Source organism: Thermothelomyces heterothallicus (genome assembly GCF_042370625.1).
Source record: "Thermothelomyces heterothallicus CBS 202.75 unplaced genomic scaffold P884_scaffold_3, whole genome shotgun sequence".
Classification (NCBI taxonomy): domain Eukaryota; kingdom Fungi; phylum Ascomycota; class Sordariomycetes; order Sordariales; family Chaetomiaceae; genus Thermothelomyces; species Thermothelomyces heterothallicus.
The window spans coordinates 598,844-626,588 of record NW_027192564.1 but is presented as its reverse complement, the minus strand read 5'-3'; the positions used below and the strand labels follow the sequence as shown (position 1 = coordinate 626,588).

The following is a 27,745-nucleotide window of genomic DNA, read 5'->3' as shown; positions in this document are numbered from 1 at the left end:
CCAAACCCCCCCAGGCGCTCTATTGGTCCTTCTTTGCTTTGGGCAGCTTACGAGTTGAACTCGAGACGAAGAATGTTCGCTCAATAAACTTGAGACCTTCATCAATGAGACTGGCAAAAATGTTAGCAAGGCCGAACGCCAGGGAAGAGAGAATCTGTAAGGTGACTCACACAACAGGTGCACTAAAGGCAAGGACTGCCTTCCACTCGGTCCAGTTGAGCGGCAGGATGGAGAAAAGAGTCTGCAAGAACGGAATGTACAGCAGGGCAAAGTGCAGTGCCATCGACAGAGCGATCGCATACACCAGCACCATGTTCTTCCACACAGGCAGCGTCAGGAGCGACTCGCTCGAAGACAGCGCGTTCATGGCGTTGAACATCTCAATGACGACCAGAATCGAGAGCGAGACGGTCGAGCCGGACTTGGCCATGTCATTGGTGAACATCTGGCAGCCGATCTCGGGAAACTCCGAGGGGCAGCGGTGGAAGTGCGACAGTTGGTAGAAGCTGATCTGAGGCCCGCCAGAGTAGAACATGAACCACCATGCGTAACCGGCAACCGTGGCGAGACCGACGTATGTGCCAATGACCAGGTACCGGAAGAACAGCCAGCCGCCGATCAAGGCCTCGTCGCGCTTCCTCGGCTGCCGCTTCATGATGTCATGGTCGGGAGGGTTGAACGACAGGGCAGTGGCAGGGAGACCGTCGGTGACCAGGTTGACCCAGAGAAGCTGGACGGGAATGAGAGCCTCGGGCATGCCCAGAGCGGCGGTCAGGAAGATGGAGACGACCTCGCCAATGTTGGACGAGATCAGGTAGCGAATGAACTGCTGCGTGTTGCTGTAGATGGAGCGACCTTCCTCGATGGCGACGCCAATGGTGGCAAAGTTATCGTCGGCCAGGACCATGTCGGCCGCGAGCTTGGACACATCTGTGCCGGAGCCCATGGCGACACCGATGTCAGCCTTCTTGAGGGCGGGCGCGTCGTTGACACCGTCACCAGTCATGGCAACAACCTGGCCGAGCGACTGCAGAAGGTCGACAAGCTTCGACTTGTGGGCCGGCTCGACACGAGAGAAGAGAGAGGCGTTCTTGGCTGCCTCCAGCTGCTCGCTCGGGCTCAGGTTGTCGAACTCGCGGCCAGTGAAGCTCTTGCCGGTCAGGTCCTCGTCAGGGCCGAACAGCCCGATTTGGCGGCAGATGGTCTCGGCAGTGTTGCGGTTGTCACCGGTCACGACAATGACGCGGATACCCGCCCCCTTGCACTTCTGGATGGCCGCGGGAACCTCCGGACGAGGAGGATCCAGCATGCCGACGAGACCGATGAGGGTCAGGTTCTGCTCCAGAGCGGCATAGTCGGTGCTGGTCCTGGCCTCGTGCAGAAGAGGTTCGCCATTGACTTGCTCGCGGCGCGCCAGCGCCATGACACGAAGACCTCGGTTACCGTACTCGACGACTTCTTTCAGAAGCAAGTCAGCGAGCCTCCGATCCAGGGGGACCCTCTTCCCGTGACGCCCAAGAACAGCATGGGTGCAGCGTTCAATAATGGACTCGGGGGCGCCCTTGACAAAAAGCTTCTGCTCCTGCCCGTTTTGAACTAGGACCGACATGCTCTTCCGATCGCGCGAGAACTCGTAAGTCGCGAGGCGCTTGTACTGCTTCTCGTACCAGGAGCTGGCATAATGGACGCGATCTTGGGGGTGGCAATCAGCCGGCGCGCAAGGGCCAATCTTCTCGACCATGACCCGCAGAGCGCCCTCGGTGGGCTCGCCAACGTTTGAATAGGTTGCCGAATGAGAGTGGTAGTCGAGGCGGGCGTCATTGCAGAGCGCGGCTACTTCGGTCATCTGGAGGACAGTGGCAGACTCCTGTGTGAGATCCCGCAGCACCTTGCCTTGGAACTTGATGTCACCCTTGGGCTCGAAAGTTGTTCCCTCCACGTCGAGCTCCTCCAAGTCAGACCCATCGTCGTTCAAGTAGACAATCTTGCTGACGCTCATTTGGTTCGTGGTTAGGGTGCCGGTTTTGTCAGAGCAGATGACGCTGCAGCTCCCCAGAGTCTCGACAGAAGGCAGGCTCCTGACGACTGCGTTCTTTGCAGCCATCTTGCGGGTCCCGAGGGCAAGGCAGGTAGTGATGACGACGGCAAGGCCCTCGGGAATCGCCGCAACACCAAGAGAAACAGCAATCTTGAGGTAATATATGGCGCCCTTGGTCCAGTTTCCGTGGGTCGGGTCGCTGAAGTGGGGGATGTTGATGAGCCAGACGAGGACGCAGATGATGGTGATAACCTTGGCGAGCTGGTCGCCGAAGTCGTTGAGCTTCTGCTTCAGGGGCGTCGGCTCGGAGATCTGGGCGGTGATGCTCTCGTGGATGTCTCCAATGGCCGTGTTTGAGCCAGTCAGGACGACCACAGCCTTGGCGTGGCCGGTCACAACGGTCGTGCCGGAGAAGAGCATGTTGACCTGGTCCTGGAGCACCGCCTTGTCGTCGCTGATGACGGCGTGGCAGTCCTTGCCCACGCTTTCGCTCTCGCCGGTGAGAATCGCCTGGTCGACGGCGAAGCTGTTGCTTTCGATCGAAATGAGCCGGCAATCGGCGGGGATGCGCGCGCCCACGGTCACATCGACAATGTCCCCCGGCACCAGGTCCTCCGCCTTGATCCGGTGAGTCTGGCCATTGCGCACCACGTTGGCCTCGTTAGCCGAGTATTCCTGCAAGGCCGCAATGGCCTTCTCGGCGCTACTCTCCTGCGAGACTCCGACGACGGCATTGAGTATCAAGATGGTGAGAATGACGATAGGGTCCACGAAAGCGCTCCATCCTCCCTCGTCCTCGAAGAGCGCCAGAACAAACGAAATTGCCGCCGAACCGAGAAGGATAAGGACAAGCTGATCTTTAAATTGTTCGAGAATGAGTTCCCAGAGGGGGGTAGGAGGCTCTTCGGGAATTGCTGTTCGGAGAGAACCATCAGCCACGGGCTATATCCCCGAAGACTCGCGAGAAATGCGTACCGTTTTTCCCGTACTTGGCTCGTAATCTCGTCACCTGCTCATCGGTCAAGCCGGTCGCCTTGTTCACACCGAGAGTGTCAAGTACTTGGTCGATCGACTTCGCAAAGGCGTTATCCATGGCTGCGGGCGTGGGCTGCCCCCGGTTGGCTGCGGGGCGTGTCTTATGAAGAGCGGCAGGAAACGAGATCCGAGATCGAGACCCTTGAACTCCACCGCGAAGAAAAAAAAAAGTTCCAGTACGAAGGGGAAACCGAAGCGCTTACTGGACTAACATACGCAGAAAGGAGCGAAAGTACGGTTCAAGCAAAAGACAAAAAAAAAAAAAAAGAGCGGGATGGGATTCAACCGGGTTGAGCCGTAGATTTTTAGATGCGAACCCCAATTTGATACGACGTGTCCAGTTCAAACAAGGTGGCGGCTCGGCGGCTTCTGGGCGGAGCCGGCGCTGACAGGCAACGTAGGATTCCAGTTGGTTCAGGGACAGAGGACCCCACTGAAACTTGTCAGTTATCCCGGCTGGGCCCTGCACCTGCATGTTTGTCAGCCTTGGAGGATGGAACCTCCACGAACTGCCGCTGATTCTTCAGTGTGGAGGGAACCAATCAAAGTCTGGCCGACAGCCGACAGAAGCGGCATGTATCGACACCGCATGTTTCGCTATGTCACGATACATACATTGCCCACTACTCTCCCCGATAGGTAGGTGGCTAGAATATCGACCCTCAGCTTCCTATCAGAGCAGATAGTGAACTATATTTTCTTTCCATTGCAAGAACCCTCCCGGCCAAGTACGGCAGAACTTTTGGTTCGAGAACGAGTCCAATTCGTGATCTGCGATTCAGCCTAACAGATCGATACTCGCGTCGTGCAACAGTCAGCTACGGCACTGGAAGGTCTGAATGTTAGGTCCTGATGGCCCCAAAGACAGGCCAACCAAGCCCAATTGACCTAACTTTTTCTGAAACATACCTGAGTAGCCCAAAATAGGTACGTGCGGAGTCCGTTTGCAGCTAACGTAGGTGGTGATTAGAAATATACGGAGTACTGTATGGATTTCGAGATGGTAGGTTAAACTTGCAATAGACAGCTGGGCATGAAGTGCATCAAGATAATGCAATTAAAACGGTGATGCAAGTGTAGTGTTAGGTGTCAGTCCGAAGCACATACTCACGCTGAGGTGCAACATTTGGAGGCTGAGGGATCTGGGCTCAAGCCCGCAACTGCAATTTCAAGTAACGGAGTACAGTAGTTACGGATTACTGATTCCAGTATCGATTACATTGGATAGTACTCGAAGTGAGGTGTTACCCCGCTGAGCACGAAAGCGTGGAACCCCACCCAAGCCTGCCCTAGAAAGTCAACAGCACCTAGCGTTCTGCCTACTTGCTATAGTCCAAACCTCGCTCAAGTAAACATTGTTCACTACATCGCGAACTTGTTGACTTGACCCCTGTACAGAACTCGGCCCACTCTTCCAGCCTTTTCTGCACCGTCCAAGCACCGGCCTTGACAATGGCGCCCCCAACGCCGCTCGCCATCGCAACACAAGCAGTTAACCGCTTGGTCAAGGAGGAATCCTACTACCACAAGGAGCAAGCCAATCAAGTGAAGCGCATCAAGAAGTTGGAAGAAGACATCCAGAACAACAGTCCGGAGCTGGATAGCAACGCCGAGTACATCCTCAAGCAAGAGGTTCGCCAAACCCGAATCGGTGCCTGATAGATCAAACTTCGTTGAACCCTAACCCTCGATATAGAAAACTGCCTTGGAAGAGACCAAGGCCGTGTTTGGGCCGCTGAGGAAGCGCATCGCGGACGCCGTGCAGAAGTTGGAGGAGCAGATTGCCATCTCGGAGAGCGACGGTACGGGATCGGAGGAGGAGCTGAAGAAGGCAAAAGACGCGCTTGAGGCGGGACAGAAGGTTGCTCAGGCGACAGAGTCGTCATGAGCCATGCGGGACTGTCTCGACTTGTGGGATGCATATTGCATATTTGCTGGCAGGCAATAATGATCTTATGATGGCTACTTTATGCAGCAACAGCCTGCCTACTGTTGATTACGTGGCATACAGAACCCGCCTAAATTATGTGCAGTTTGACGGCCTAGGTTGTGTCCATGCTCTCACCCTCCCCGTTGACCACGATCTGCGGCGCGTCATCGGCCGGCGGCGGCGTCAGTGGGCTGCCGGGCTCCTCCTGTTCGTTATCCTTGGTCTCGCCCATCTCAATATCTTCTCCTTCCTCCACAGAGACCTGGCCTTGCCTCTCCACTGAGCCTTCGCGACTACCCGCCCGGCTACCCATCTGACTGCCCATCTGGCTGCCGACCTGGCTGCCAATCTGACTGCCCACTTGGCTACCAACCTGCGAGAAGCTCGCGTCCGTAGCGATAGCTCGCTTTGCCGTGAGTGAATTGGCGTCCTGGCCCGGTGCGGGACTATCCCTCGCCGGAGACCGGCCGCCAACGGAGACCGGCCTAGGAGTGCCTTCCGCATCGCCGCTTTCCGGGGCACTCTTGGGCGCGAGCCCAGCCTCGGGCTTCGGCGACCCCTCCCGACTCCCTGTCCCGGACGGCCGAGGGGTGGCGCCGACCTCGTCATCATCCATCCCCTCCCTCCGCTCAACCTCCTCCTTCTCGTCGCGAATCAGCCTCCTGAGCCGCATGCTCTCCTCCATGATCCGTGCAAACTGCTCCCGCCGCTCGTGCCACGTGACGCCGTATGCCTCGCGCTCGGCCTCGAGCTCGGCGATCTCGTCGCGCAGCTTGCGCAGGTTGGCTTCCTGCTCCGCGCGGGGGCGCAGCGACGGGTTGCTCGTGATGGCGTCGGCGAGCGCGTCAAACTCGCGGCGCTGCGCCAGCGTCGCCCGCGCCTGCTCCAGCTGGACGCGCAGCTGCGCCGTGTTGTCGCGCACGGCGTGCGACGCCGCCACGATGCGCTCCCGCTCCGCCGCGTACCGCTCCCGCTCCCGCTCGTTGGCCGTCAGCAGGAACTGCAGGCGCGCGATGCTGCTGTCAAAAGCCGCAAAGTCAATCGTGATGTCCTCCTTGAGCTGGGCGAGGTCCGGCAAGGTACTGTCGTCGCTGCTGCCGGGGGCCGGAGTGCCATCGCGTTGCTGTTGGGAGGTGCCGTTTGAATCGGGGGGAGGCGTGGGTGCCTGGCGGGCTCGGGCTGTTGTGATGGAGTGAAGGCTGTTGAGGCGCTTGGTAATGCGCTTGAACGGCTTCTCTTCCACGTTGAGGAGCCGGGATTTGTGGAGCTCGGTTTCCTCCTTGTCGTCGAGGAGGCCCCAAGATGCCATCTTGAACTTGGGTCGGAAGGTATTCGAATGCTGAACTCGTCCCTGAGGAAAAGGGAAGAGCAAGCGTCTGTCGCAGTAATAGTCTTCGGATGTTTCAAATTGAATCGTCCTGCCCTTGCCAACTTGTCCGGCGATCAAAGTCGGACTGATTGTGTTAATTTGAGGATTACTGTGTAGTCTGTCAGCAAAGGCAGGAAGAAGCCAGTCGATTTGGATTGGCCCGCTGGCACCTTCAAGTTTCCAGGGGACAGAGTGGACGGGACTTGGAAGGTTGAGCCGCATTGTGGGGCCAGGTCACAAGGTACGTACATACCAGGCTTAGCACAGTACCAATACTGTCTCCCGAAGTTCCAGATGTATGCTTCTCGCACCGCCTGCATCGACGTGGGCCACTCGGCAGGTAATCAACTGCGGCTGCCTGACTACTCAGTCAGTACGAAATGCCTTACCTGCACAGTACTGTGTACCCTGACTGCATACGCCCCTACCATAGCAACAACGCGGTATTGCCATTGCTCCTTCTGCTATGCTGGTTTCGTTAGGCACGGCAGTCAAGGTGAAAGGCGCAAACCGAAGTTGTCTCCTCATTCTCCCATCCAAATCGGACTCAGAATCCTCCCACTGCAATCATGTCAGAAACAGTTGTTCCGAGTCTGATTAGGTCATAATCTGAGAACGGGCTTGACCTGCAGCTGGCCCTCAACAACCGACTCCGACGGGCTCAACGCTTCACGGAGCTCCCGGCAGACGAGCAGCTCAGTTCCTCGATCACAATGGTTGATTTTTACCTGCGGAGTGCCCCAAAGTCACCTGCCACACTTCGACATCATCCACCTCCTTCTCTTGCACTTTCCGGGTATCGACGCAAACGTATCTCACGCAGCTCACCTTGCATCCACCAAACCCTTACTGAGTGTTACTGAAATCACCTTTCAACTGTCACAGCGCATCTCACCTACTTTGCACGGGTCAAGTGCCAGGGTTCAAACTGCAACGCTGACGACGCAGTTCACGCATCTTGCATTGGCCAAAACGACAGCAGCTTACTCTGCGTGGCCACGACGTGGTTCACCTTGCATCGTCGGATGGGTTCGCGTTCGATCGATCACACAGGGCAAGCATACATATACTTGGCCCACCCCCCCTCCAGGCTTTCTCTTCTCATCCATTCCGCCCTGCATCCTCAAACCCAAGTTCTATGACGTCTGGGCCCTCAAGCTACAGGTTGCACAACTCGCACTTGCTCAAAATTCAACCTTTGAAGCACCAAGCGTCACGATCTCAACTTATCAACTTTATCCAAGTTCAACCCGGAGTTGCCCACCATGACTGAACCTCGTGCCGCCGCTCATGTCACCAATGGTTTCCGACCTGCCCTGGAGACATGCTTGGGCCCTCGCAGTCTCGCAGACATGTGCCTGAGGGTGGCTCTCAGCAACGTCAGGCACATCCAGAGCCTAGGCAACCTACCACCCCAGTACACGGGTCCCATCCTCCGACATGTGAAGACGGCTGAGCAGCTTCATCAACTGGAGCTTAACAGCGATGACATCTACGACCAGACCGCAGCGCACTGGATGCGCATCATCAAGGACAAGTTTCCCGAGCTTGCTTCAGAGCACAACTTCGTTCCCCAGAACCGAAAGTCCTGGCACAAGGTCTACGATAAGTACGAGAAACTCCAGGAGGAGCAGATTGCTGCTGCCACGGAGAAGCTCAAACAGGGTCTCGCCGCCCAAACTCAACAGCAACAATCTCGCAAATCCACCATCATATCCAGCAAGGAAAGCATGGGCCTGCGGCGTCCCAAGGCAAAACCTGGATATTCGCTGGTCCCGAAGAAGCAAGACTTCTTTTCGAAAACTAGAACGCAGCTTCGAATGGAGGCTGGGCGCTTCAGAACCAGTCCGCTGGCATCTCGCACTTCCCAAATCAAGAAAGCACCGGCAGCCATGATTGAAGAAGCCCGAATCAAGAGCCAACCCAGCTTGGTTCCGCCTCCTCCTCCTCCATTACGCCTGGGCCCCCCTTCGAAACCGACTGCAGTTGGTTCTGGCGTGATCACAAGTCGCGAAGAGAAGGAGGCTCGCCTCGTGCAGATCAAAAACGCAGGCAGGACTAAGCCGGAAGCTGGCGAAAATGTCCTTAGATTCAGCGATGACGAGGATGACGAAGACACCAGATTGAATGAGGATGATGATCTCTTTGGCGACTTTGCTGATCCCGAATTCGACGACGTCTCCAACGGCAGTCAATCGCAGAAGGCTGTCGCCTCTTCTGCCTCGTCACCGTCCCGTACGGCGTCCACCAAGCCGCTGCTTGTCCCAGAGCAGCCGACCAAACACCTTCGAGACCCAGTGGAGGTGGGAGACAAGCAGCCAGTCAAACGCCGTCGCAGCGTTGAGGAGGCAGATGCCGAGCAGCCAACCAAGCGCCGCCGCAGCCACGAAGAAATCACGACCCCCATGTCGTCGGCTTTCAACAAAGCCAGCACCCTGCCTTCCCTAGCTCCACAACAATCCGCAAAACGCCGTCCGAAGGGTCTCTCGGCAGCACCGGGCACCAACAAAGGCATCGCATTCAAGCCTGCGTCTAGAGCTGTCACCAACCCTGCCATCAAGACTGTTCCCAAGCCTGCTTCCAAGGAGGGAGCGGAAAGCAAGCCCTCTTCCCGGCCCGCTGTCAATCCTAGCACGGGCTCTCGTTCACACCGCGGCGTTCCCATGACGGCTCCATCTGCCAGCCGCTCTCGTTCCGCGAGCCCTTCTGGCGACGAGTTAACTGCGGACCATGGCCGAAGAGCGACACGTTGCGGCAGCCAGGACCCTGTCGAATCGTTGAGTGGGTTGCCGGTACGTGCTATGCAACCAGCGAACCGCTACCCGATCCTGCGGCCTAGTCCCAAGCTGAAGAACAGCTGAACTTGAGACTCGTGGCCGCCGCCTCCAGCGGCTTAGTTATGGCGGTGGATATGAAGAATCAGGCGTCTGAGTGGATTTACATGGTTGAGGCGTTGGATGGCTTGAATTTCACAATAGCATGGATCGCGGCATATGAACTAGGCGTTATGAAGAGGACAGGGGACTATTTCGGGATCTACTGTTGTTTTGTGTACCTGGGAATAAGAGGGATAAGGTTTGGGGCGAAATTATGGGATCCGTATATATATAATGTTGCCATGTGCCCAAGAATCGCATCACGTCTACTTTCTTAGCCTGTTTACAATCCGGGTTGTACCTTTCTATGCGAATTCCTTCACAGGTCGCGCCACGAGACATGTCCTCCGACCTGGTAAATACTGTGAAGATCCCCATTTTTCTCTCGGAACTTATTTCGTTTGCTCATCGTTGGTCATGATCAAATATCATTATGTCCACGTCCGCGGGCCACATACACGCCTGAAATACCGGAGTCAACAATCTAGGACAAGAATGAGGTAGCAGATATGGATCTATTTCCCATCTTTGCCTCGCATCAAAAACCAGTTCCGCCGAGATAAAAACTAAAATGGAACACACACGCTTAATGCACCACCTCTCCCCCCCCTCTCTCAAATTGCCCTAATCCAGTCATGCCATGCCGCTTCATAGCCCACCCCTGAGCGCCAGGACCAAGTGAAGGGTAGCCCCGCCCACCAGGGAGTAGTCGTCCGCCGTCTTGTCGTCGAGCCTGTTCACATACATCACACACGCGCGCGCGTTGGCACTGGTCTCTCTGGACGTTGATAGAGGGAGGGGGGGAGGAATGAGGGAAAATGAGCTTACATCTGCTTGCCGCCGTGGATGAGACGCTGCTGGGCCGGCGGGATGCCCTCCTTTTCTTCGACGAGTTCCTTGATCTTGGAGACCTGTTGTTTATTCCCCACGGCAGAAAAAAAGAGAGGGGGGGGTTGATTCCATCGGTGAGTGTTCTCGGGAGAGGTGACAGATCAAATATATATGTATATAAAGGGAATGAGGAGGGAAGAAGCGATGGGACATACCTGGTCGGAGCCCTCGATGTCGAGCTCGATCTCCTTGCCGGTGAGCGTGCGGACCCTGGTGGTTGAGAAAAAAAACGGTGGTCAGTCATCGGGCCAAAAAAACGAGGATGGTCTGGTGGTGGTGGCGGGGCTGTCGGGGCATGTTGTGGACGGGATGGATGATGCATCGACGCGTACTTGATGAGCATCTTGGCGGGTGGTGGTTGCTTCCTGGTGGTTGATTTCTTCTTTCCGGAGTGGTGGTCAGAATGAGGCTGGCGAGTCTCGCTTGGAGAGAAGCACGGCAGACAAGTTTTATTTTTTATTTCTTTTTACTTTTTTTTCCCTTGGAGACTGCACCGCGATATGAAAGACGCGGGAGGGCCGAGCGGGCTGAGGAGCTAGGTAGAGAGGTGTGCAGGTTCGAGGTCCGAGGAGGGGTAGTGGGGTAGCTACAGTGAGGGTCGCGCGGCCTTCCGCTGTGTTCCTTACTGCTTGAGAGAGTGGGGCCTCTGTGAGAGGAACCCGATGCGTGTTTTGCCGGAGGTTCTGTCAAACAATACCGTAGACTCTGGTATTTATTATAATGCGATGACTGGATCTCTTCCAGACCCAACTAGCAGTTCCAGCAGTTGACGCTAACCGTGACAGTAAAGATGAAATCCTCAGATCTGCGAATGAACCGGCTCTAGCTTGCTGGACAACGCGTCATCATTATGGTCTGGACGGCAATTACGATGGAAGAGGTCATGGACATTCTGATGTACCGGACCCTGCCAGATTGACGTCGCCAACCCCAGGCTGTAGGAAGGCCATGAATCCGTAACGCGCGCAACCATGGGGAAGCAACCAGACACATTGTTGTCAGCCAGGCAAGCTGCTGCTACCTCTTGGTCGTCCACCGCGCACGCACCACCTTCTTGTGCAAGCCGAGAATCATCATGTTGTTGTTACACAGGGACTGCTAGCTGTTTGCCCTTGAACATACAGTAGAGATTGTTCATCACCGCCAAGCGATGCCTTCCAAACCCCGCCTTTTCCCCTTCACTTCCTCTCCGTCTGGTCGAAGACGTTCAGACCCAAGCCCTCCGAGTCGAGCAGCAGCCTGTTCTTGCCGCCCGCCTCCTGTAGCAACCCGGCGATCGCCCGGGCGTTCTCCAGTTTCTTCAGCTCCACGTACGCCCTGTTCTTCTTGATAGCGTCACCGATAAGCTCCGCAGACCGAGCCTCACCCTGGGCCTTGACCACCATGGCTTGCTTCTCCTGCCGCGCCTTGTCGACGACGAAGGCAGCACGCTGCGCCTCTTGTTGGGCGACTTGCTTGGCCTCGACTGCCGCTGTGAATTCGGGGGAGAAGCCGAGATGCTACGTCATCCGGGTTAGTAAGAGGAAAAGAAGGAAAAAGGAACAAAAAAAAAGAAAAAAAAGAACGGGCAGCGAAGAGAACATACCGTCAACGACACGTCATCGAGCAAGATGTTGAAGCGCGCGGCTCTCCGGGACAGGTTGTCGCGGACGAGCTTGGCGACCATCTCTCTCTGGGTGATCAACTGGCTGGCGTTGAACTGGGCGACGACGCTCTTGAGCACCTCGTTGACGATGGAGGGGAGCACGCGCTCGTCGTAGTCCTGGCCGAGGGTGCGGTAGATCTGGGGCAGCGCCTGGATGTCCGGCCTCGACAGCACGCGGCAAGTGATGTTGACCATCTGGAGGTCCTTGGTGCCGGTCAGGGAAGAGACGTTTCTCGGCTTGGCGCGCACGTCGTAGATGATTGGCGTCTCGAACCAGGGGATCACGAAATGGGTTCCTTCGCCGTAGATATCCTTGCTGATACCGCTTATTCTCCGGTACTTGATCGCTCTGTGGCCACCGTCGACGTTGAACAGGGCGTTCTGGAAGAGCAGAGCGCCGCCGCCGAGGAGGAGGAGCCCGGCGAGACCGCCGCCGAGGCCACGGGGAGAGCCGCCGGGGAAGCCGCCGCCCGGCCCGAAGCCTGCACGGCCGCCCGCCCTCGCAGCCGCCCGGATCCTGTTGGCATAGTCCTCAAACGGGCTGCGGTTCGACATGTTGCCTAGGTGCTGTTGATATCGTCGGACTCGCGACTAGACACAGTCTGGTGTTACTCTCTCGGCTTGCTCGGTGGAGAAAGAGCTTCGGCAAGCTTCCTGGGCAGAGCTGGTCCGTGCACTGGCTCGCTCGAGCCCCAGTGCGGGCCTGCAATGGGCACTACCTTACCTAAGGTACGTAACGTTATCTTTTAGTGTACGGATTACAGTACGGATTACAGTACGGATTACAGCACCTGGTACGCTCGGAGTACGTAGTTACCCAGCACAGGCTTGTGTTCAAACCAATGGATCTTTTTCACCAACTTGGGTCGTGCGCCTCTCGTCTCTTCATGTGGCATCTCGCCCGCTGAAAAAGGAACTCCATCATCTTGATCCTGGGATGCACACTGCTTGCCTTGAATAGCCGTGTGAATACAGGGACTCACGTCAAGCTGGAAGATCCCCCAAAAGAAAAAAAATTGCTGTGGTAGCCCACATTGTCTGGTGTAATCCATCCATATCGTTTCTTGCTGCCTTTGTTTGGTTCAGGGCTCTCGCTCTCCGGCTCTGCATCGCTCGCTCACTTCTGGGCCCAGAACGTGACAATTACAACACTGCGCATTCCCGTCCCGGTCCCTTTCGCATACCGGATTTCTGATTTCCCATTGCGTCTTTTTGTCTTTCTTCTTTCCCCATCTAGTAGCATCAAATTCTTTCAGCAGACGACTGGTCGCCTGCAAGAGCGATCTGCTCCGCCGCCACCATGTCAACCAGACAACCCTCTCGCGTCGTGTTCGTGGGGAACATCCCCTATGGTGAGTCTCGGAGGGTGTGTGCTTGCCGCAACCTGAACTTGGGATGCTGACCCGCCGGTGCAGGCTTGACCGAGGAGCAAATCACAGAGATCTTCTCCGGTGCCGGGAGAGTGCTGAACTTCCGGCTCGTCTACGATCGCGAAACTGGTCGGCCAAAGGGCTTCGGCTTCGCCGAGTTTCCCGACTACGGTGCGCAATCTTCCTGTCCTTAAATCTGTCCCGAGTCCAGGGCGATTGCTTACTCTCTCTCGCTCGCTCGCCCTCTTCTTTTCGCTTGTTCTAGACTCTGCGGCCTCGGCGGTCAGAAATCTGAACGACTACGAGATCATGGGTCGCAAACTGCGAGTCGACTTTAGCAACGAGACGGTCAGCGACGACGACAACCGCGACCGGGATGGCGCAGTATGTTTGTTTTCTGGTTTACTTATCTCCTCAGCTTCTCTTCTATTGTGCGCTCCAGAAACTGACCAAGCCTCCCCCCCTCTCCCCCCTCCCCCTTCTTTTTCCAGGCCGGCGCGGGCGGCATCAACTATTCCAACAACCCCGGCACGCCCAACGGCAGCGGGTCCTCGGCCTCGAACCCGTCCGCCACTTCGGGCGGCAGCTCCTCCCTGCCCCCGCTCCCGCAGGGTAAGGACCTGCCGCCCGGCGTCTCGTGCACCGATGCCATCTCGCGCACCCTCAACACGCTCCCCCCCGCGCAGCTGCTCGACATCCTGCAGCAGATGAAGGCCCTCGCCACCTCGGACCCGGCCCGCGCCACCGAGCTGCTCACCCAGGCGCCCCAGCTCAGCTACGCCGTCTTCCAGGCCCTGCTCATCATGGGGCTCGTCTCCCCGGACGCCATCACCTCGGTCCTCGACACGGGCGCCGCCGCTCCTACCCACGCGCCCGCGCCCGTCTCCGCCCCCGCGGCTACCATCCCCGTCCCGGCCGCCTACGGAACCGTCGGCGCCACCGGGACGCCCCCCGTTCCGGCCGGCTACGCGCCCCCTCCCGCTGCTCCCGCCCCCGCCCCGGCCCCCGCCCCGGGCCCCGCGGCGCAGGACCCGGAGGCCCTCATGCGGGCTGTCATGGAGCTGCCGCAGGAGACCATCGACCAGCTGCCCGAAACGGAGCGGCAGCAGATCATGGCGCTCAGGACGAGCTACGCCGCCCAGATGCGCCGTTAGCCGCGTTCCTCTTTTTTTTTTTCCCCTTTACGGGATTCGGCTGCGGTGCGTATCGGGCCTCTTCTTTGCTGCTGCTGCGGTGGGACTTTTTAAAGAAACAAAAAAAAAAGGAAGAGAAAAGGGAGGGAAGGAGGGAACGTTGAGTTCCGTGAGCTCAGAAGGGAGGGGGGAGGCGGAACTTGTGGCCTCGGGTGGTTTGCGGGTTGCGTGGCTGGTTAAATTTAGGGTGCCTTCCTTCGTTTCCTCTTTGGTGGATTGTCATCCTCTCTCCTGGCGTTATGGAAAGGTTAAGGGATTCGATTAAAGAGTAATGCTGAGGTGCAATACACACATATACATGCAATATCGTAATGTGTGAGTGAGTCTCAGCCCGGTAATGAACAGGGCAAGGGAATTGCTATGCTACAACTCGACATTCATCTTCGGCCATTGACAGGCTCTAATCGCTCCGAGTGTTGACAAAACCACTATCTCATTATTCTCCTGATACCAGTACGAATGCAGCTTTCCCCACCCCCCTCCCCCCCCCTTCTCATTCTCTCCGTGCCTCGAGGTATGCAGCCCCCATGTATGCTTCATGCATGTATGTATGTATACCTATAGTGTTCGGTCGGATTCATGTACGGGGTCTCAGCATTTTCATGGATCACAAGACAAACAAGACAAACAAGACGCCCCCGCCCCCCGCTTCCAACGCCAGAATCGGCAGACTCCAGAACGCCTCTAGAAGCAACCACAGCGTCAAACAATATTGTACACCCTCTTCGCAATCAGGTAACACGCGACCCCAAAGAGGATCAGGCCCGTGGTGATGGCGATAAACCATTTGAGATCTCCCTCGTACTCCTGCCCTGGCACCCAGACGTTCATGCCCCACAGACCGGTGATGATGTTCATCGGCAGCACGATGGTACCCAACACGGTCAGCTTTCCGAGGACGTCAGCCGTTTGCTCCTGCCGCTCATTCATGCGTATGTTGATCTGCGCGAGGTAGTTCCCATGGGAGCGAGCCAAGATCCTTTAGTTGTGATGCGAGATTCGGTTAGTATTGCGCGAGCCGATTCGAAAGGGGCGGAACGGGTTATGGGAATAGGGGACGGGAAACTCACTTCTCATAGTGACTCAGGTTCGAAGTCATGGTCACGATATGATCCTGAATGTCGCCCAAGTACAAGCCGATCTCGGACCGCGGTGCCACCTCCCAGTGCTCGTTGCAACGCTTCGCGAACCCCTTGATCACGTCGGCCTTGTTGCTGAGCAGGCGATACAGCGACATGACTTTCTTGCGGCAGTCTCCGACCCGCCGGAGCATATCCCGCCCGGCCTCGGCCGACCTCACTTCGGCCGAGACGTCGCACTTCTCGTTGAGCCGCCTCTTGTCCTCTCTCAAGGCGTGGTCTTCTTCCGAGTGCATCTGCAGGATCGCATAGTCGATGTCGTCGACTTCGTCTTCGATGTTTTGGATGAGAGGGCCGAATGCATCCGTGATGTCGTCGATGATGGCGTACGAGATCCAGTCCGACGAGAGGATCAGGTAGTCGCGCAGCTGGCGGATACGCCGCCGCACGTTGGCCGGGTGCGGCGTGACGGAGAAGTGGAAGCTGAGGACACCCTCCCGGAACACGACGACGTACATGTTGACGGGCTCGAGGAACTTTTCGCTGGCCTGGTCCTGGTCGAAAGAGCGGTAGTTGACAAAGTAATAGTTGCGGAAGAGTTCCACCTTCTCTCGCTGTTCCTGCATCATGATATCCTCGGCCGTGAGCGGGTGGATCCCAAAGGCCTTGGAGAGCACCTTCATCTCGGCCTCGGTGGGACTGAGAACGTCGAGCCACCAGACCGGCCGATCTCCGTATTTGGGCGGTTTCGACGGTTTGACATTCTGGGCCGGCTTGGAAGCGTCCGGCGACTTTATGTCTGAGGGGGCATATCCGCCCGGGCCCGTTCTAGTCGCCTCACTGTTTTTGGACGCTTTCCGCTCGAATTCCTGGCTTGTGGCTGCCAGAGACGGCTGTCTTGCTGGGATCCTTGGGTCGCCGCCCTGTCCTCCGAGCACCTGAAACAAGTCGAGTTCTTGCTCCTGCTCTTCTTCGCCGTCCGACGTGTCCGAGAGAATCGGGGGATCGGGCATGAAAAGGTCTCTGAAGGTGCCCCCCGGCTGTACTAGCTCGGAGATGGTCTGACTATGGATGGTGCTCGGGAACTCTTCGTTGAAGTACGTGAAGCGGTAGGGGGCGGCCTCCTCGGCCTGGAACCATCCCCGGTGAACAGGCCTCAGCCTCCCGTCAATCAGCTGCGGTTCCGTGATCCGCTTCACACGACGCTCTTCGCTCCGGCCCTCCTTTTCAAACCGACTCCATTCGTCCAAGATGGAAAGGTCTGGCCATTTCCCACGCCGCCTTCGCGTCCTCTGGCGGGACGCCGTGTCACGATCGCGAGCGGAGGGCTCGTCGTCTCCGAGTTCGGAGAGGCCGTCTTGCGGAAAGCACACGTCTTCTTCGGCTTGCAGCGCAATGGTCTTCCTCCTGTCCGATGGTGACGGTCGGCCACCTTCGTCCCCGCTCCCTCTGGTCGTCGAGGTCTCGCGGCGGTCGATCTCGTCACGCAGGAGCACGTCGCCAAAGCTCATGGACATGCGGTTTGTCGGGTGCAGGGCGGGCGACCCGGGGACCGAGGGCGGATAATTGACATTGTAGGAATCGGCCCGCTGTCTTCCCCTGGTGCTGCTCGCCTTGCTCGAGCCGCTGTGGCTGGGGGGCCCGTTCTTCCGCGAAGCGTCTGCAGATCCGTAACCGCCAAAAGTATCTCTTCTCGGGAAAACCGGGCTCGAGAGAAGAGGCGCATCCTCGTCCTCCTCGTCGCTATCTGCCCTAGTGGCGACCCTCAATCTTGTGCTAGCCTGCGGGGTTGGGAACGAGGCGCTCGTCGTCATCATCGAGGGGCGCCTGGGTCGAAGAAACGGCTGTTGGTCTCTGAGGCGCGACGGATCAGCCACACTTCACAACGAGCTTGTGGTAACATTGACAAGCCTTACCTGTGGTCCAACAGCGACTCGCTTTCGATGCTTGTCGTGCTTAGGTTGCCGCCCGGCCGCGCGTAGAAGCGCTGCGAGGCGTCTTCCAGCCCTCCTTCGTTAACGTTGTCCTGTGCTATCTCGTCGGCGGGAACAGCAAATGACTTTCTTCTCTGCTTCTTCTTCCTTCCCCCCCTGTGGTTCTTCCGCCTTCTCGGGGCAGGGGCGGACGGGGATGGGGGATGTGAAGCTTGATCAGAGGCCGAGGCAGCCATGTCCGGAGGGGATTGCTTCTTGGACAATTCCATCGCGGATAATCACCACCCGAAACGGCGGGTCTGACCAGGCTGGCGAATCAGGCTCAACGGGTGCCTGTGGCGTCTCAGCGCGCGACGACGTGGGTATTGCTACTTGGGCACATGGGTCTTGAAGCTCGCCTCGGATTTCGGGGGTCTTGTGTTGAGCAATGGCGCACTACACTAGGCAGCGCGGGGCTGGGGGCGTGGTTCGCGCGGCCAGCGAAGTGCTCCGAAATATGATTGGGGCCACGTTCCTTAGTGGGTTTGGAGTGAAGGGTCAAAGGCAATCAGGTGCTGGCTCTGGGGTCAGCGGGTCGAGACCCGGTAAGTGCAGTTCGGCGGGACTGACTTAAAACTGCTATTCGGCCGGTCGTGCCCGCAGAATATGGAGGAAAGAGTCGCATCGTCGAAGCTTTCCTACACTTTCGATGGAGAAACGTTGGCGGGTTTGGGCGCGGGCAATGTAGAGGGTTGGCGCCTCGACCAATCTTCAAGTGATGTCACCCCATCGAGGCAGCCGCTTAGTTATTGGTTCCCGTGGGGTTGGGCGGCTTGAAACACGGAATAATTCTCAAGTTAGTGGGCCTCTGCAGTTACCCGCACCGCCATCAATGAAACCCCGGGCGCCCCAAATGCGGCGCGGTCGCTACGGATTTCTGCTACTCAGGACGAGCATTCTATACCGCTTGTTCCTTGCTTGCTCATCGGATCCGCATCATTTTGCCGCCAAGGTCGGCAATCGGTTTCCTCATGGCATAGTGGTAAGTGTCGGGTAATGCCCGAGCAAATGAGAAGCGGCAGCTTGAGCTGCAGGTGCCTCCTCCCATCGAATTGACTCGGGAGTTTCAAGGTCGTCAGGACCGATAGTCCTATTCCAACAGCAGTTTCTGCAGTGGATGAGCTCTGAGAAGATTGAACACCGCGTCGCGTCTTGAAGTATGCTCTATCAGAGCATATACACCAGCGTACGCACTGATGTGTCCTGGACAGCTTTGTGCACCGCTTTGACAAGCTTCGGCTCCGCAAGGGTTGTGTCACTGAGCGGCCAGGCTCAGATGCGCATGTAGGGATCGCTGTGGACGATAGTAATCCGTACAGTACAATACATACACTACATAAGGTACATGGATGGACGATCGCCAGGTCCTGAGCGCCTGGTACATCTGGACTCGGCTTGCATACAAAGCGCCCAACCGTCGCCACAAAGAGCTACCCTTACATAAGATGTAAGCCTCCTACATGAGGTGGTTCCATTTACAGGCAGTACCATGTGATTGCGTCCTCGGATACGCAAGCCCCTCAGGTAGGTCGAACAGGTATTCCAGCTCAATTCTGTGGACCTGGGATCTATCAGTTGTCTCGGAATTCTCTCCGTCATTGCGTTGACCAACTACTACTTGCTCACAAACTGACATCATCCCAACACCCATCATCAACTTCTTCCTCCTTAGTACGAGAATTGCCCGATCGTCGCCATGGCCGGCTTCCCAAAGCTCATCCCCGCCTTCAAGGTCCAAGAAAGCAGCGATCTAGCCCAGCATCCAACTCCCCAATTCCGTTCTCACGAAAGTTTTCTTTCCGGGAAGGAAAGAACTCGCCCTCAACACGCCACTTCTGCCTCACTTCTCCTCCGCCTCCCCTTTCCTCCTTTTCCCCCGTTTTCGTTCCTTCTTCCAATCTGCCAGCTGGAGACAAAACAATTCCTCCCCCCGCTTTACCCCACCCCCCCAATTCTCCTACACACTTGTAGTAAACAATTGGAATCGTAAACAATACGAGCAACAGGAAAAAAAAGAATAGGTTGCGATCGAACCCACGAAAGCTATCTATTCCTCCCTGACGGTCGTCCCCTTCCTCTCCCAGGGGGGGGGGGGCACCATCGTCTCGGAGCCGTCGTACCCGATCAAGCTCAACGCCGCCATCGAGCAACGGCGCCGACTACATCAAGGCGGTTCCCGGCGGGGGCAACGTCCGGCTCGACGTCCAGAGCACGGCCCGCGACGCCGCCCAGGGGCTCCCTCCTGCGCTTGATGTACCGCGGCAAGATGGCCACCACGGGCGACGCCGGCCGCGTCCTGAGGGGCCGGGGGGGGGGGGTGCGGGGACCACCGACTTTGGGGAGGCTTGTAAGTTTGTTGCTTCTTTTCTTTCTTCTCTTATTTCTTTGTCCTTTCTCTTTTGCTTTTATCTTCCTTGATTTTAGTTTGTTTCGTGTCTTCCGGTTGCAAAACAGCAGGGAAAAAAAAATAGAAAAAGTTTTGCTGAGTGAGGGGGGCGAGTCTCGATTGTCGAATTTGAGATCGGGAGCAAGGAACTGGCGGCTCTGGAAGATAAGGTGTACGTCGGTTCGGGCCGCTTTGTCTTCGAGCCCGGGAAGCCGGCCATTGTCGAGTACAAGGTCAGCGAGGTTGTCGCGTAGGTGGGACGGCCTGGCATTGGGGGAGTGTGGAAAGGCTTGCTTTTGATCCGGCTACCTCTGGTAACGTCGCTGTGAAAACCGATGCGAGTATGCTATGATTTGTATGCTTAACGACACAAACCCATTGAACTGATTCTGGTTTTGATGGGTAAACTATAGGGGTATCCGCTCTGCATTTATCGGATCACACGTGGCCAAAGAACGTCGTGCCATCCACACTTCCCGTGCCGCTTTCTGACGCTGCCCTTCGACGCGCACCCAGCTCTCACTTCGCCCGCTATACAGAATTATATCTTTTGTTTCCCCCCACTTCTCATCCATGCGCGCCTGGCCGGCCCGCTCCGTTCAACTACTGGCGGGCGGTCCCCCCGCCTTCTGGATCAGCAGCTGTCCAACTGCAATGTTGGCAATCTCGTACGCCTTGGATCCCTGAGGAAACGTCCCGAGAGCCGCCCAGAGGTCGATCAGCGGCTGCATGGGCTCGAGATCCGACTTCTTCAGCAGGTTCAACGTGGTTGCGGTGAGGATGAAGTGGCTGAAGCAGCTGTTCATCGACTTCTCGAGGTTCAGGCAGAACATGTCCTCGAAGTGTGACCAGTACAGGTGGGCATAAACCCGGAACATCTGGCGGAAGATGGTCTGGCACGTCTCCATGAAATTCTGTGGAAACCCACTCCGCTTACCCACCCAATCCGGGCCTGATTCCGGTACCGGGGTGCAGAAGGCCGGGTTGTCGGCGTACGAGACGCCGGCTGGGTCCGTTGGGAAGATGCTTGTGTCATCGAGTTTACCCGTGATGTACCGCTGCACGAGGGTCAAGTACTCGTAGGCGGGGATCTCGACGGGCTGGTACCGAGAGTTGAGCCAGGTGAACGAGTGGTTGCTGGTACAGTTAGTACACATTTGTCCCCTTAAAAAGGGGTTCGATAGGCCGACTCGCCTTCCTGCCGACATCTTGGCGCATCTCCTAGAATTGCAGATGGAGGTGCCATCCTCCTCCTTGTCGTGGACCAGGCGGATAAAGGTAATCAACATCCTCCAGTGGTCGACAACTAGCAGACGGGCGTCAGCCGCCATTGTGCCTGAGCCGGCCACCGCCGTCGATTCAATGCTCACCTTGGTGCGCAATCCATTCCCCCATCTCGACCGTCTTGGGCTTTGCGCTGAGCGTTAGAAAGTTACCCTTGACGATGTGCTTCGCATAGTTGGCGTTGAGCCACAGAGGTTTCACGGGAGGCAGGTGGTACGAAGCAAGAACCTCCTCCGCTGACGGCACCATGCCGCTGGCCTGGTCCATGCCGATGGTCTCAGCAAGTGATGGCGAGGTGGGGAGTGGCGGGAGCTTCACTGCAAGATTGGAGGAGGAAGACTGGCTTCCTGGCTGCCCTTGGGGTAGATTTCCTGGGTGTTGTCCCGGGGCTTGCGCTTGTGCTTGAGCCTGTGCCTGCGCCTGCTGCTGCTCGGGGCTCGGGGAGCTTGCGCCCGAGTTTGGGCTTCTCTGGCCGCGGAAGCGCGCGTTGCTGTTTGTCAGTTAGCCACAACGCGGCTAGCTAATAGGCGGGTAAAAGGTGTGGTGACGAGGCTCAATGCGCAATCAAGACGAGGATGCATAGTTGCTTGCAAACATGGTCTCATCTCAGCCACAAATCAATTCTTGCGGCACACCTCATATTCGGTTCTGGTCGGAGACATTCTTACAGTGCCAAATACAATGAGCCACACTAGTGGATTCATTGCGTGAACGGACGATGAGTTTTGTCCGTGATGAAACACATGACGAACAGCTCTTGCGTCGTGAGTAAAACAGCGGGGGGAAGGGAGGGGGAAAAGATGGGGGGGGGGGGGGGGGGGGGGGGAGGAGGTTGAAGCTTGGGGTGGCACTACCCTACCCCTGAGCACACAGCCTTTGAACACTGTCCCCTGAGGAGTCCAAAGCGGTAAACAAGAACTACTTGCTTTTTGACACGACATTGGAGAGGGCTCTGGCTTGAGGAAAACGCGTCGAAAATCTGCTAACACACTCTTATGCACGGCTGGCTCGACGCGGCTCAATGTGCAGGCCAGGTGCACGAACGGTGTGTTGGAGGTGGATGTTGGTGATTTGCGGGGAAGCAAGCGGTGGAAGCGAAGGGCGGTCGGACTCACATTCCAGAGAAGAGGTTAGACATTATTGCTGTGTGACTTGAGTCGAAGACGGGTATGCAAAGAAAGAAAGCCTGCGGCGCAAGGGAGAGGCCCTGAATAGTCCAAGGTAGGTCGTTATCCCGTCAATCTGCGCAGGTCGTCATGTACGAAGAAGTATTGTTTACTGATGGAATCGGTTTGGGTTGCAGGTTCCAGACCTCCTGAATCTTTGGGCAGGAGACATCCCCCCGCCGTTGTTATGCCGTTTCAGCACTACCCCTAAGAGCTCCTCTTATCGATATCGGAGACAGGGCAGGGGTAGGTCGACCTGATTGATGAGTCAGCAGAAGAAGTGGGTGCCCGATCGCTATCTAATCGGCTAGTCGAACAATACGGAGGACCGAGACGCGACAAGCGCAATCGACGGTTTCCTGAGCAGGGCTGAGCAGCGCTGCGACCACCAGACTCGTCCACTTCCGCCTCCAAGATTGAGACTTCCAGGAATCACTGCGCGAAGAAGACGCTAGTTCTGCTGTTTCTGGGAGCGTGAAAACGAGAGAGTGCACATTTTTCCCTCGGTTGCAGATCGATTCATTCCAACAATGTCTGACTCCGAAGACCCTGTCGACATTGCCGACGAGGGAGCCGACGATCTTTTCGGAGACGGCGATGAGGCACTTTCGGACGCTGAAAATGCCGTGAGCGATCGTGAGGCGGCTTCGGAGAGGGAAGGCAGGGAAGCAGATGCGCGCTTCCACGACGACCACGACGACGAACACGACGACGACGAAGAGCCTCGCCAATTCCGCGAAAAACTGGTGTCCGAAGTTCCATTGTATAGGCACCGCATTCCGCGTTCCAAGGACGGCGGAGTAAGTCACGACAATTGCTGGCCGGTTCCTGACCCGAGCGCCCTTACTGACAAAATGCCCAGTTGCACTCCCTGCGGGTTCCCGACTTCATCAAGTTCAAGCCCATGGAATACAAGTCCGATGAGTGGCAGCCGAGCAAATGGGACCTTGACAACGCCAACTCCGAGAGCCCGATCCCCTCGATAATGTGGCGCCGCGATCCGGCGACCGGCCGCATGCAGAGCAACGCCAACATCTACCGCTGGAGCGACGGCTCCGTCACGCTCGCCATCGGCGACGAGCACTACGAGATCCAATCCAAGCCCCTCGCGCCGCCGAGCAACAAGCCCTACCGCGAGGTGCAGGACGCACACTACTACGCGGCGGCCGCCCATCTGACGACTAACTCGCTGCTGATCGTCGGCCACCTGACGGAGCAGTACACGGTGCGCCCCAACAAGGAGCTGCAGGACCACGCGCTGGAGCGGCTGAAGGCCGACCTCGCCGGCGCCAAGAGGGACCGCAGCGCCGAGATGATCATCGTCACCAACGAGGACCCGGAGTTGCAAAAGAAGCAGGCTGAGCTGGCCGAGAAGGAGCGCGCCAAGCTGCAGCGCCGGCGCGAGACGGCCGCCGCTCGCGCAGACGGGCTTGGCGGCCGGTACAAGAGCGCCGGCGCCTTATCCGTCGGCGACCTCGAGGGTCGTCGCGGCCCGGCCGGCGCCGGCAGGAAGCGCGGAAACGCGCCGGGCGCTGCCAAGCAGAAGCGTCGCCGGCCCGAGTATGACTCGGACGATGACCTGCCGAGCGGCACGCGCCGTGGGGATAACTACGACATGGACGACGGCTTCCTGGTCAACAGCGACGAGGAGAGCGAGGCGGTCGAGGAGGACGAGGAGGAAGAGGAGGAGCTGCTGGACGATGAAGAAGAGGAGGAGGAGGAGGAGGATGACAGGCCGCGGGCGAAGCGGCAGAGGACGTCTGACCCGGACGAGGATGCAGAGGGTGAGGAGGACGCCCCGACGCACGAGACGTCGAGGGGTCGCAGACGGCGCGTCATCCAGGATGATGACGATGAGGAGTGAATTATTTGGGGGGCCTTACTGGGCATGTATAACATAATCCAAGCGCGTGGTAACAGACACATTTGGCGTCTCTGACTCGGAAAATGGCAACAGTTCAAAGCAATCACATTTGCCCCCCGAGCTTCACCTTTGATCGACCCAGGGGGCCGAATGAAGCGCCCTTGCTTTAGTTACGAAGGGCACTAACCTACATCATATGACCAATTCATTTTCCCTTGGGCACGTCGTGATTGAAGGAGCAACTCCAAGGAAGACTCTCTGGCAGTCCGGTACGGGATCGCAAGCTAGACACGCCATCTGGTTCACCTGTCTGGATTACGATATAGTCACTGGAGAGTTTCAATATAGATGTGCGAGGACGCTGAAGCATTGTTTGCCATATATATCCTTCGTATCAGCCTTGGCTCCTTTAGCAACCAAAGCCTCGACGACAGCCTCGTCGATGGCTCCGCTCGCTTTTGCTTCACAGCGCCCGGTTGGGGTCATTCATTGTCTCGACGTCGGCCCGTGAATAAGGAGGGCTCTGAGGGAAAATATGATTCTTGCGCTAGGCAACGCTGCACAAAACTCTTCTGCCCCCCGCGCAGGGCCGTATGGCCACAAGGATGTCTAAGAAGAAGCCGGACCAGGTAGTGACGATACCGGGGGCCAAACAGGCGTGCGAAAAAAGGGGCGGTACATTGCGTGTAAGTGACCTGGGTTTCCTCCGAAGCGAAGCCTGTGACTCCAGAGAGACTTGTCGAACCCCATACGCTGACAGACGAGCTCGCAAGCGTTGCCGAGCGTCAGAACCGACGACCAAGCCTAGGCGGACTGATAGCATGAGGGCGAGGGCCGCCTCTTCGCTTCTCTTTTTTGTACTTTGCCAAAGATCCCATCCCATGTCCGAGGTGGATGTTATGACCATATGTTTGGATCCTGACGTTGAGAATAGCTTTCGAAAACAAGTTTGCAGCCAGAAAGCTGTGGTAGTCTTCACCAAGCCGGCAAGCGAACTCCTGAGCAAAAGAAAGAAGGAGTGAAGCTTTGGGATTTCGGCAGGAAGCTCACTGCACCACACCCGCCATCGTTGAGACGCTGGCCGATTCGCCCCGATTATGCGTCCAGGTCTTGTCTGAACTGCCCGTGAAGCTATACACGAAGACGATACTAGTCCGGCTATCAGCCGCTGGTCCAGCGAGTAGATGTGCAGGCATCTTGACCACACCCCCGAGCGAGGCTAGTCAGACTCAAAGAGTTACCGTCGAGTCGACCTCGTGGACACATCCCTGGTGGTATCGGCCGGCCGGATGGTCCATGGTGGAATCACCTCAAGACCGTCAGCAGCGTTTGAAATCTACACTGGTAAGTCACCAGATGGTGCATTAGGTGGTCCACACATCGGGATGGAGGTGTGATGCCTGCGATAGGTCGAGCATAGCTGGCCGAACTGAACCATGTTAACCTTCATGATATATATCAGTACGAGCTGACCGCAGCATTCGAGACAGTACGGTATAAAGATGAACAATAAAGTTGTAGATACGCTTCGGCAAATGAGTTATACCACTTACTTCACAATTACTCAAGCTGCTGGTATCTATGTCGAATAAATCTCATCAAAAATAGCCTGGCGTTCCTGACCGGGACTGCCCTGAAACGCCGGGAAACACTCCGGGGATTGGATTCACTGCTGTGTCTTCGTCCGAACTCGGATAGTTGCCCACCTCGTCGGGCGCATCAGGCGGTGCCCGCATCGCCTCCAGAGCATCAGAGTCCAATACTGGTGGGTGAAACGGTTTGATGGTGTGGATTTCGCGTCCCGAGGGCATTTGTGCAAGGAGCGGGCCAACAGGGGGTATCGGCTGAGTGAGCATCTGGGTGTAGCGCAAATCGTCAGAGATAGAGTCAGGGAACAAACGGCCGGGGGCTCGACTAACCGTATCGTTCTGCTTCACCCACTTCGCTTCCAGCATCTCGAGTACTCTCGTTTCCTCCAACCTTCCGCCATCCGCCCCCCAGTCCAGCCCCCGCTCAACCTTTTTATCTTCCCTCTTCTCAGTCCACTCCTTCCTCAGCCCTTTCAACCCCCCGCCCTTTCTCTCGTCACCTTTCCTCTCAATACCCAGCTCCCCCAATCCCGCTCGCAACCACGCGATCCCCGTCCCCGTTTCCCCTCCAAGCTCCGCATCGATCCCAAAGAACCGGCACGCTCTCGCCCGACTGGTCCTCCTCAGATCCTCTACGTACCTCACCAAGCCCTCGCTCACCTTCCCAGCAGACCCCAACCCGGAACTAGCGAGAGGAGAAGAGGAAGAAACGAGAGGAGAAGAGGAAGAAGACGAGGAAGACGAAGAAGCCAGCCCCGCGGCTGCCTGGGAAGCGTGCTCCGCGGCGGCCAGGCACAGACGCGCAAACAGGTGGGCGCGCACCTTGGGCACGTCCGGGCTCTTGTACATCCACTCGGTGTCGTGCGGGTTGCGCGCCTGGGCGACGGCCGCCGGGTAGGGGTCGTCCTTGAGCACGGCCAGCAGGGTCGCCTCGGCGAGGGCGAGGGACCGCATCGCGCCGAGGGTCGCCGGGGCGATGTCCGGGCAGGGGGGTCGTTGGGCGGCCGCGGCCGGGGAGAGGGGAAGGCGGGAGCAGAGGTAGTCGTAGATGGAGGCGGCGTCGAGGAGGTGGCGGGTGGCGGTGGTGATGGCGGTCTGGCGCTGGGTGGTGCCCACGGGGGCCGTGGTGGTCAGGTAGAGGGGTTGGAGGGCGGCGCGGGATTGGAGGGTGTGCGTGTTCGCGAGGGCGGAGAGCGCGAACAAGATCTCGTGCTCGAGGCTGTGGATTTTGACACGCGGGGGCTCGCGGCCGGGCAGCGAGCTACCGGACAGTGTCGGGCGCCATTCTATCTGAGGCGTGGCCGTGAGAGTGACGGAGGGCTTGTCGGCGGAGTGGGAGCCCTTTGGAGAAAGTCCAGCGTCGAGGGCGAGCAGATAGGGAATGTAGGTCTGCAGGGTTGAGGCGACGGTGGAGAGAGAGGATGCCTGCGAGGCCGGAGGGAGGCGCTTGTATTTCTTGAGTGTGTCCCGGACAACTCCGCGATGGGTGCTGGCTTGGAGGGGCAAGGAGGGGTGCGATTCGCTGGTGAAGCTGGAAGAAAACGAGAAGGAGGATGTTGTGGGGAGGACAAACGGGTAAGGCATTTTTGGAATGTTCGGTTCTGATCTATACAAATTAAACGACAACTCAGACGGAAATAGGGAAAAAAAAAGAAGAACATAAATGCAAGAGTTACAATCGGAAATTTCGAATACGTTGGGGAGGGGCTCTAACCCCCCGGAAGATTCACAAGTTGATGTCCGAGATGTTAAGAGCTTCAGCTGCTTAATGGGGTGAACGAGTGGGCATGGTTTGTGAGAAGAACAGCAGTGAACCCCGGTCTGTTCTGGAGGGGTGACATCACGCTGGGCGGGGGGTCGGGGGTCGGCGGCACTGTGCCTGGCGAGCGCCCCCGCTGCAACCCTAACCCATGTCATGCTTCCAGGTACATCGTACGCTCCCCACACAACGCTCGCACCCGAACGTCAATCCCTGTCTTGGCCAGATTGCTGGCGACCAAAAAGTTCCACCCAGACAATGACCGTCAACAAACGAACCTCCGCAGATTTCGATGCGG

General features: G+C 57.4%; 12 protein-coding genes across 12 annotated transcripts; 5 read left to right on the top strand and 7 right to left on the bottom strand.

Annotated features, from left to right (window-relative positions):
• Positions 1-19: 19 nt before the first annotated feature.
• Positions 20-3,131, bottom strand: P884DRAFT_297021 (uncharacterized protein; the record flags this gene model as incomplete). The annotated part of the gene is made up of 3 exons (XM_069444469.1): positions 20-110; positions 171-2,952; positions 3,014-3,131. The coding sequence occupies 3 exons, from the start codon at positions 3,129-3,131 to the stop codon at positions 20-22; spliced, it is 2,991 nt and encodes a 996-aa protein (XP_069300517.1).
• A 1,248-nt stretch (positions 3,132-4,379) lies between these two features.
• On the top strand, positions 4,380-5,089 carry P884DRAFT_327292 (tubulin binding cofactor A). Its single transcript, XM_069445523.1, has 2 exons — positions 4,380-4,705; positions 4,770-5,089. Exons 1-2 carry the CDS (start codon positions 4,526-4,528, stop codon positions 4,959-4,961), a joined length of 372 nt encoding a protein of 123 aa, XP_069300516.1. The 5' UTR covers positions 4,380-4,525; the 3' UTR covers positions 4,962-5,089.
• On the bottom strand, positions 5,090-6,518 carry P884DRAFT_255411 (Tho complex subunit 7-domain-containing protein). Its single transcript, XM_069440985.1, has one exon. It carries the CDS (start codon positions 6,310-6,312, stop codon positions 5,116-5,118), a length of 1,197 nt encoding a protein of 398 aa, XP_069300515.1. The 5' UTR covers positions 6,313-6,518; the 3' UTR covers positions 5,090-5,115.
• Positions 6,519-7,637: 1,119 nt separating this feature from the next.
• P884DRAFT_297018 (RNA polymerase II transcription factor SIII subunit A-domain-containing protein) lies at positions 7,638-9,233 on the top strand (the record flags this gene model as incomplete). The annotated part of the gene is made up of 1 exon (XM_069444468.1): positions 7,638-9,233. One exon carries the CDS (start codon positions 7,638-7,640, stop codon positions 9,231-9,233), a length of 1,596 nt encoding a protein of 531 aa, XP_069300514.1.
• A 663-nt stretch (positions 9,234-9,896) lies between these two features.
• On the bottom strand, positions 9,897-10,482 carry P884DRAFT_275102 (ubiquitin-related domain-containing protein; the record flags this gene model as incomplete). Its single annotated transcript, XM_069442804.1, has 4 exons — positions 9,897-9,981; positions 10,077-10,159; positions 10,295-10,349; positions 10,472-10,482. The coding sequence occupies 4 exons, from the start codon at positions 10,480-10,482 to the stop codon at positions 9,897-9,899; spliced, it is 234 nt and encodes a 77-aa protein (XP_069300513.1).
• A 669-nt stretch (positions 10,483-11,151) lies between these two features.
• P884DRAFT_255409 (band 7 family-domain-containing protein) lies at positions 11,152-12,392 on the bottom strand. The gene is made up of 2 exons (XM_069440984.1): positions 11,725-12,392; positions 11,152-11,638 (listed from the first exon to the last, which is right to left on the bottom strand). Exons 1-2 carry the CDS (start codon positions 12,337-12,339, stop codon positions 11,318-11,320), a joined length of 936 nt encoding a protein of 311 aa, XP_069300512.1. The 5' UTR covers positions 12,340-12,392; the 3' UTR covers positions 11,152-11,317.
• A 400-nt stretch (positions 12,393-12,792) lies between these two features.
• On the top strand, positions 12,793-14,649 carry P884DRAFT_282729 (uncharacterized protein). Its single transcript, XM_069443614.1, has 4 exons — positions 12,793-13,136; positions 13,200-13,325; positions 13,420-13,538; positions 13,646-14,649. The coding sequence occupies exons 1-4, from the start codon at positions 13,085-13,087 to the stop codon at positions 14,306-14,308; spliced, it is 960 nt and encodes a 319-aa protein (XP_069300511.1). The 5' UTR covers positions 12,793-13,084; the 3' UTR covers positions 14,309-14,649.
• Positions 14,650-15,239: 590 nt separating this feature from the next.
• P884DRAFT_237039 (uncharacterized protein) lies at positions 15,240-18,042 on the bottom strand. The gene is made up of 2 exons (XM_069440019.1): positions 17,343-18,042; positions 15,240-17,280 (listed from the first exon to the last, which is right to left on the bottom strand). The coding sequence occupies exons 1-2, from the start codon at positions 17,627-17,629 to the stop codon at positions 15,414-15,416; spliced, it is 2,154 nt and encodes a 717-aa protein (XP_069300510.1). The 5' UTR covers positions 17,630-18,042; the 3' UTR covers positions 15,240-15,413.
• Positions 18,043-19,095: 1,053 nt separating this feature from the next.
• P884DRAFT_297013 (uncharacterized protein) lies at positions 19,096-20,039 on the top strand (the record flags this gene model as incomplete). Its single annotated transcript, XM_069444467.1, has 3 exons — positions 19,096-19,131; positions 19,569-19,652; positions 19,920-20,039. The coding sequence occupies 3 exons, from the start codon at positions 19,096-19,098 to the stop codon at positions 20,037-20,039; spliced, it is 240 nt and encodes a 79-aa protein (XP_069300509.1).
• A 21-nt stretch (positions 20,040-20,060) lies between these two features.
• P884DRAFT_282727 (Mob1/phocein) lies at positions 20,061-22,375 on the bottom strand. Its single transcript, XM_069443613.1, has 4 exons — positions 22,185-22,375; positions 21,156-21,559; positions 20,980-21,091; positions 20,061-20,922 (listed from the first exon to the last, which is right to left on the bottom strand). The coding sequence occupies exons 1-4, from the start codon at positions 22,205-22,207 to the stop codon at positions 20,385-20,387; spliced, it is 1,077 nt and encodes a 358-aa protein (XP_069300508.1). The 5' UTR covers positions 22,208-22,375; the 3' UTR covers positions 20,061-20,384.
• A 212-nt stretch (positions 22,376-22,587) lies between these two features.
• On the top strand, positions 22,588-24,451 carry P884DRAFT_237033 (Leo1-like protein-domain-containing protein). The gene is made up of 2 exons (XM_069440018.1): positions 22,588-23,035; positions 23,098-24,451. Exons 1-2 carry the CDS (start codon positions 22,766-22,768, stop codon positions 24,097-24,099), a joined length of 1,272 nt encoding a protein of 423 aa, XP_069300507.1. The 5' UTR covers positions 22,588-22,765; the 3' UTR covers positions 24,100-24,451.
• Positions 24,452-25,469: 1,018 nt separating this feature from the next.
• P884DRAFT_77519 (uncharacterized protein) lies at positions 25,470-27,487 on the bottom strand. The gene is made up of 3 exons (XM_069446078.1): positions 27,384-27,487; positions 25,653-27,294; positions 25,470-25,528 (listed from the first exon to the last, which is right to left on the bottom strand). Exon 2 carries the CDS (start codon positions 27,270-27,272, stop codon positions 25,698-25,700), a length of 1,575 nt encoding a protein of 524 aa, XP_069300506.1. The 5' UTR covers positions 27,273-27,294; positions 27,384-27,487; the 3' UTR covers positions 25,470-25,528; positions 25,653-25,697.
• Between the last annotated feature and the right edge of the window lie 258 nt (positions 27,488-27,745).

What these genes read in the sequence shown, in the direction of transcription:
- P884DRAFT_327292 (XM_069445523.1), top strand. Translation starts at nt 4,526, where the DNA reads ATGGCGCCCCCAACGCCGCTCGCCATCGCAACACAAGCAGTTAACCGC. An exon ending in AGTACATCCTCAAGCAAGAG is followed by an intron (nt 4,706 to 4,769) that starts GTTCGCCAAACC and finishes CCCTCGATATAG; the next exon opens with AAAACTGCCTTGGAAGAGAC.
- P884DRAFT_255411 (XM_069440985.1), bottom strand. Translation starts at nt 6,312, where the DNA reads ATGGCATCTTGGGGCCTCCTCGACGACAAGGAGGAAACCGAGCTCCAC.
- P884DRAFT_255409 (XM_069440984.1), bottom strand. Translation starts at nt 12,339, where the DNA reads ATGTCGAACCGCAGCCCGTTTGAGGACTATGCCAACAGGATCCGGGCG. An exon ending in TCGATGACGTGTCGTTGACG is followed by an intron (nt 11,639 to 11,724) that starts GTATGTTCTCTT and finishes CGGATGACGTAG; the next exon opens with CATCTCGGCTTCTCCCCCGA.
- P884DRAFT_282729 (XM_069443614.1), top strand. Translation starts at nt 13,085, where the DNA reads ATGTCAACCAGACAACCCTCTCGCGTCGTGTTCGTGGGGAACATCCCC. An exon ending in CGCCGAGTTTCCCGACTACG is followed by an intron (nt 13,326 to 13,419) that starts GTGCGCAATCTT and finishes CGCTTGTTCTAG; the next exon opens with ACTCTGCGGCCTCGGCGGTC. An exon ending in ACCGCGACCGGGATGGCGCA is followed by an intron (nt 13,539 to 13,645) that starts GTATGTTTGTTT and finishes TTCTTTTTCCAG; the next exon opens with GCCGGCGCGGGCGGCATCAA.
- P884DRAFT_237039 (XM_069440019.1), bottom strand. Translation starts at nt 17,629, where the DNA reads ATGGAATTGTCCAAGAAGCAATCCCCTCCGGACATGGCTGCCTCGGCC. An exon ending in GAGTCGCTGTTGGACCACAG is followed by an intron (nt 17,281 to 17,342) that starts GTAAGGCTTGTC and finishes GTCGCGCCTCAG; the next exon opens with AGACCAACAGCCGTTTCTTC.
- P884DRAFT_282727 (XM_069443613.1), bottom strand. Translation starts at nt 22,207, where the DNA reads ATGTCTAACCTCTTCTCTGGAAT. An exon ending in TCTAACCTCTTCTCTGGAAT is followed by an intron (nt 21,560 to 22,184) that starts GTGAGTCCGACC and finishes ACTGACAAACAG; the next exon opens with CAACGCGCGCTTCCGCGGCC. An exon ending in GCCAAGATGTCGGCAGGAAG is followed by an intron (nt 20,923 to 20,979) that starts GCGAGTCGGCCT and finishes TAACTGTACCAG; the next exon opens with CAACCACTCGTTCACCTGGC.
- P884DRAFT_237033 (XM_069440018.1), top strand. Translation starts at nt 22,766, where the DNA reads ATGTCTGACTCCGAAGACCCTGTCGACATTGCCGACGAGGGAGCCGAC. An exon ending in CGCGTTCCAAGGACGGCGGA is followed by an intron (nt 23,036 to 23,097) that starts GTAAGTCACGAC and finishes CAAAATGCCCAG; the next exon opens with TTGCACTCCCTGCGGGTTCC.
- P884DRAFT_77519 (XM_069446078.1), bottom strand. Translation starts at nt 27,272, where the DNA reads ATGCCTTACCCGTTTGTCCTCCCCACAACATCCTCCTTCTCGTTTTCT.